The 4,797-nt window shown below is 35.8% G+C and overlaps 1 protein-coding gene across 1 annotated transcript; it reads left to right on the forward strand.

Annotated features, from left to right (window-relative positions):
• Positions 1–1,316: 1,316 nt before the first annotated feature.
• On the forward strand, positions 1,317–3,021 carry LOC118056684 (protein BIG GRAIN 1-like A). Its single transcript, XM_035068979.2, has one exon. The coding sequence runs from the start codon at positions 1,758–1,760 to the stop codon at positions 2,931–2,933; it is 1,176 nt and encodes a 391-aa protein (XP_034924870.1). The 5' UTR covers positions 1,317–1,757; the 3' UTR covers positions 2,934–3,021.
• The last annotated feature ends 1,776 nt before the right edge of the window (positions 3,022–4,797 follow it).

The raw sequence follows: 4,797 nt of genomic DNA on the forward strand, positions 1-4,797 counted from the left end.
TTTTTATTATTATTTCTTATGGATGGTGAAAAATATGAGTAGAGTACAATACTAATATACCTAAAATACAAAAGAAAAGAGATAGCACTTTAAAATATAGTAATTTCTCTCTCCTAAAATGGTTTATGAGATTTCTCATTAATGGTTTGTAGTGATTACTATTAGAGACTGGATAATTGGACGACTTGTGATTTATAACAACCCAACATTTAAAGCAAATATTCAAAGCAAAAAACAATATCTAATCTTCAGGTAATCTTTGTATAAATCCTAAAACAATTATAGATCTTTCTAACAGGATTATTGAAACTCTTGAAAAAATTTAAATTTATTATTTTCGATGCGTTTATATATTTTGAGAAACCCAATAGTACCTTCAACCATGCATAACATGTATAGATAAGGTTTCAAATAGGGTTTGTGATTTAAAGACTTGATCATGTACAAGGATTCTAACTTTGACCATGAATTATATGTAAATGAAAAATAAAACATAATGCTATGAAGAAAAACGAATTGCAAAGCATAGAGCTTGAAAGATGAACTTGAATTTGAAAGAAGAACTTGAATTGAAATTTGTGTAATGAGACGGGCAAAAGAAATACAATGAGGGATACAACTCTCTTTACATACTAATTCTAAGATTTAGTTTCTGTCTTACAAGACAGGAAAAATAATTAATCGAAGAGTTAGCTTTTAACTAGGAAAGTCTTTTAGAATTTATCATATACAAGGAAATAAATATCTTGAATTTTTACAAGAACTAAACATTAAAGACTTTATAAAAAAAAACATAATTTGAATCGAACACTCATAATTAAAGTCTTCCAAGTTAGTTAAGCTTTGAATAGTATTGGACATCATGGAACCATCATGGTCAGTTGCAGTAGCAGTACTAAATATCAATCATAATGCTTCTTGCCCATGCCACGTGTTTTCTTTTAGATGAATCAATTATCATTTTTTTTATTATTGAAATTATTAACAGATAGGCTGGTTTTTTTTTTTTTTTTTTTTGAGCTCTTCATCAATTTTCAGTCGATCCCAACGGTCCCTCGCAATTCACCCCTCAAGGACAGAATATTAAAAAAAAAAAAAAAAAATTGAAAATTCCTGTCTTACGTCAGCCACCAGTAGAAATGCTCCACTCGACATTTGACAACACAGTAAATAAGGTAATGAAAAGCGCCCAGCAATCATCACCTGCCCGCCAACCTGTCCATCGCATCCAACTTACAGTTTCTTCTACAATTTACCCGCACGCGCGGCATCTCCTTTTAAAATCTTTCCACAGCCACGCACAGCACAGAGGCCGCTTTTCCATTCTTCTGCCTGCCTGCCCTCCTCTCTCTCCCTCCTCTCTGCTTTCTGCCTCAGTACTCGTGTTTCTCGTCTCAAGCTTATTATTATTCAAAACAAGCCGTACACAAACACACTACATTTACACGCACAAACACCACAGGATAAATAACACTGGTACTCGTACTATTTTATTTAATTTGCTTAGTCTTTCTCTCTACTTCACATGACTACTTGCAATTCTATTAATGTGTGTTGCAGCTTTTGACATTCCCTTAGCAGACACTAAAGCTCTCGAACCCCCTTAAACTATACTTCACTGTCCGTAGGATCTCTAGCTACCCCATCTAGCTTGCTTCCACCCTCTTCCTGTCAAATCCTCCTCTGGGCCTTGATTCACTGGAAGGTTTTTCTTACAAGTACCCCTGTTTGCCCTCTACATTTTTGGTGCTCAAAACATGTACAAGAAGGAGAGATCTTCAAGGGAAACCACATTCCCTCAGAGAAGAAGGACCCCATCTTTCTCTTCGACTCTTCTTGATTCTATTTACCGCTCGATTGACGATTCCAACGGCGAAGAACATGTGCTGGGGCGATACTCTAGAGAAACAACCATGATCAAGAAACAGGGTTGCAACTCTGTTTCAACAACCAGGCGTGATGCATCGTTTCTTGAAGAGGAGAAACAAGCATCTCCTACTCTTCGCCGAGCTGTCATGATTGAAAGCTGGATGGAGAAGCGAAGCTCTCGTGGCTCTAAGCATTATAACGCGACCTCAAGCTCTTCAGACTCTAGCTCTGCAGGAGGAGGAAGAGGAGGAGGAGGAGGAGGAGATGTGTTCTCGTCCTCCGAAAACGAGTCCAGTGTCAAAGAAAATTCAAGTTTTGCCCAACAAAGAACCAAACCACTTTCAGATACGCCACAACAGAAGCCAAGGTGTGAAGGCGGAGGCTTTAGTAAGACAAAGTTAAGAGCATTGAAAATCTATGGTGAATTAAAGAAGGTAAAACAGCCAATTTCACCAGGTGGTCGCATTGCAAGCTTCCTAAATTCTATTTTCAATTCAGCAAGTGCTGCAAAGAAAGTGAAAATGTGCTCTATTGGGGCCATGGAAGATGTAAGTTTCGAGCGTAAATCAAAGTCTGCTTGCTCATCGGTTACTTCCTTTTCAAGGTCTTGTTTAAGCAAAACACCCCCTCCAAGAGGGAAACCAGGCAATGGCACAAAAAGGTCAGTTCGATTCTATCCAGTCAGTGTCATTGTCGACGAGGATTCTAGACCTTGTGGGCATAAATGTATTTATGAAGATGATCCAGGATTGATGCCAATGCCCCAAAAAGCTGTCAAGAGTACTTCTGTTAGGGAATTAGAGGTTGCTAGAGGAGCAGCAGCAGGTTACTGGAGAAGAAGTTGTCATCAAAAGAAGAGTGTTAGTGAATTTGATTTCAGGGGTTTTCACAGCTATGTTGAAGGTGATGGTGATAGCAATAGTGATGATGAGAGTTGTTCAAGCTCTGATCTCTTTGAGCTCGATCATCTTATTGGGATTGGAAGGTACAGAGAGGAGCTCCCAGTGTATGAAACCACTAATTTCAAAACTAATCAGTCCATTGCTAATGGCTTCATCCTGTAACATCCATGCTGTTATCAAAATGCAAATCTAAATCATCAATGTAATTAATGTTTTGGGGACTTATCTAATCAATAATTTATTTTCTTTCTTTCGTTCTTTCCAATCATATTCATTTTCTTTTTAGTCAAAGGTTATTTGAATTTTCTTCTTCTTCTTTCCAAGCAAGGCCTTTAGCCCTCCATCTAATCAAAAAAAGGAGAAAAGGTGGTTTGTTTTTAATGAAAGTAATGTTTGAAAGGAGCAGTCCTCAAGGAGAAGGGATTGCTGTATGAATTGAATTGCAGGGAAGGAATATTAATGAATATTCAACACTCCATTCACACTGTGAACCGTTAAAGCAAAACACAAAGGTGAATTAACAAAGTGAGAAAAGGGAAAAAAGCAGATGGAAATTTTTCTTCTCCCCATGAGAAGTGATGTTCTTGCTTTTTCACTGCCTTAGCACATGGCCTCAACCTTACAAGTAAAATTAAAGCCATAGAAAATGATTGCAACTTATCAGGGTTTTCCATTTTTCTTTTTTCTTTTCTTCTTCGTCTTAGAAATTTTATTGCACTACTCCTAACAATTGCTTGCTGCCTTGTTAATTTTTTTTTACCTTCTTTTCTTTTTTTCTTTTTCCTTTTAATTTTTGGCTATCATTTATTATGTTGATTTTCTTGTTGCTTTATATTTCCAAAAACAAATGACAAAATGGTTCTCATTTATTGTCAAGGTAAGTATTAGCCTAATTCTTGAGAATTTGATACACAACTCTAAGTGATCTCATTGTCTTAAACACCAAATTATACAGGTAAGTAATTATATATGTACTTCAGACAAGTGGGGACATACCCAAGAAATCTCTCAAGTCTAAACATGGCAGGTTTGGACATTGTAGCTAGCAAAAATCCAAAGAAACTTTTTCACCAAAGAAGAAAATAAAAAGTTAGCAATCGACTCGACTATATATATTCCATAGATGATATCGATATGAGACACCATTGGCCACTACCATTGACCTTTAAATTATCGTTATATTAAACTCCATTTTGAAAAAGGAGAAGGAGAAAACACAATTTAAAAGGAAACAACAAAGAGGAATGGTAAAGGCAATATGACTCTTCCTTGACCAACTAATGAGAGGTTGTAATGTTGTACAAGCATTTATCAAAGACTTAAAAGACAAGCTATCATTAAAGATGTTGCGATGTCCCGGTCGCACAAATTATTTACCCTAGCTTAAAACACAACACACAAGATAGTATAGAGCAAGCAAGGGGTCGATCCCACGAGGAAGATTCAAGTCAGATTTTTATGCTATACGTTATGTAATTTGGGAGGGGGTTAGATGTTATATAGGCTAAAGAAAAATAAAACAGAAAACTATCAAACAGAATTTAATAAAATCAGAAAATTATCAAGAGAACAAACCTTGGTCGCAATCACACATCCACCTATAAAAATCAGAACTGATCCTTGAAACAAAATTCCAGTTTATATTCTGAATTTTTATCTTTTCTTAACGTTGGTTAATTAACGGATCCGCCGTATAACTAACCCTAACCAACAAATAATCACAGTGTCCGCACTAATGATTTAATCCAATGGCAGCCTTAAGATCTAGATAAATTCATTAATCTTAACAACTAAGTTGTCTGCTTATGTTGCTTTGATCGAATGTTCTCCCTAAGATTAATAACGTAGATCCGCTACAATTATTAAACTCAGTTGCTTCACAAGTTCATATACCACAACTCAGGTTTTGATATCAAACTTAGCAATAAATTGTCTACAATAATAACTTAGAGTCCGCTCTAGCAATTAAAATAAACAATCATAGGAAAAATAAGCATAAGAGAACAAACATATTCATCATATAAAC

This window comes from Populus alba, chromosome 18, assembly GCF_005239225.2.
Source record: "Populus alba chromosome 18, ASM523922v2, whole genome shotgun sequence".
Taxonomy (NCBI): domain Eukaryota; kingdom Viridiplantae; phylum Streptophyta; class Magnoliopsida; order Malpighiales; family Salicaceae; genus Populus; species Populus alba.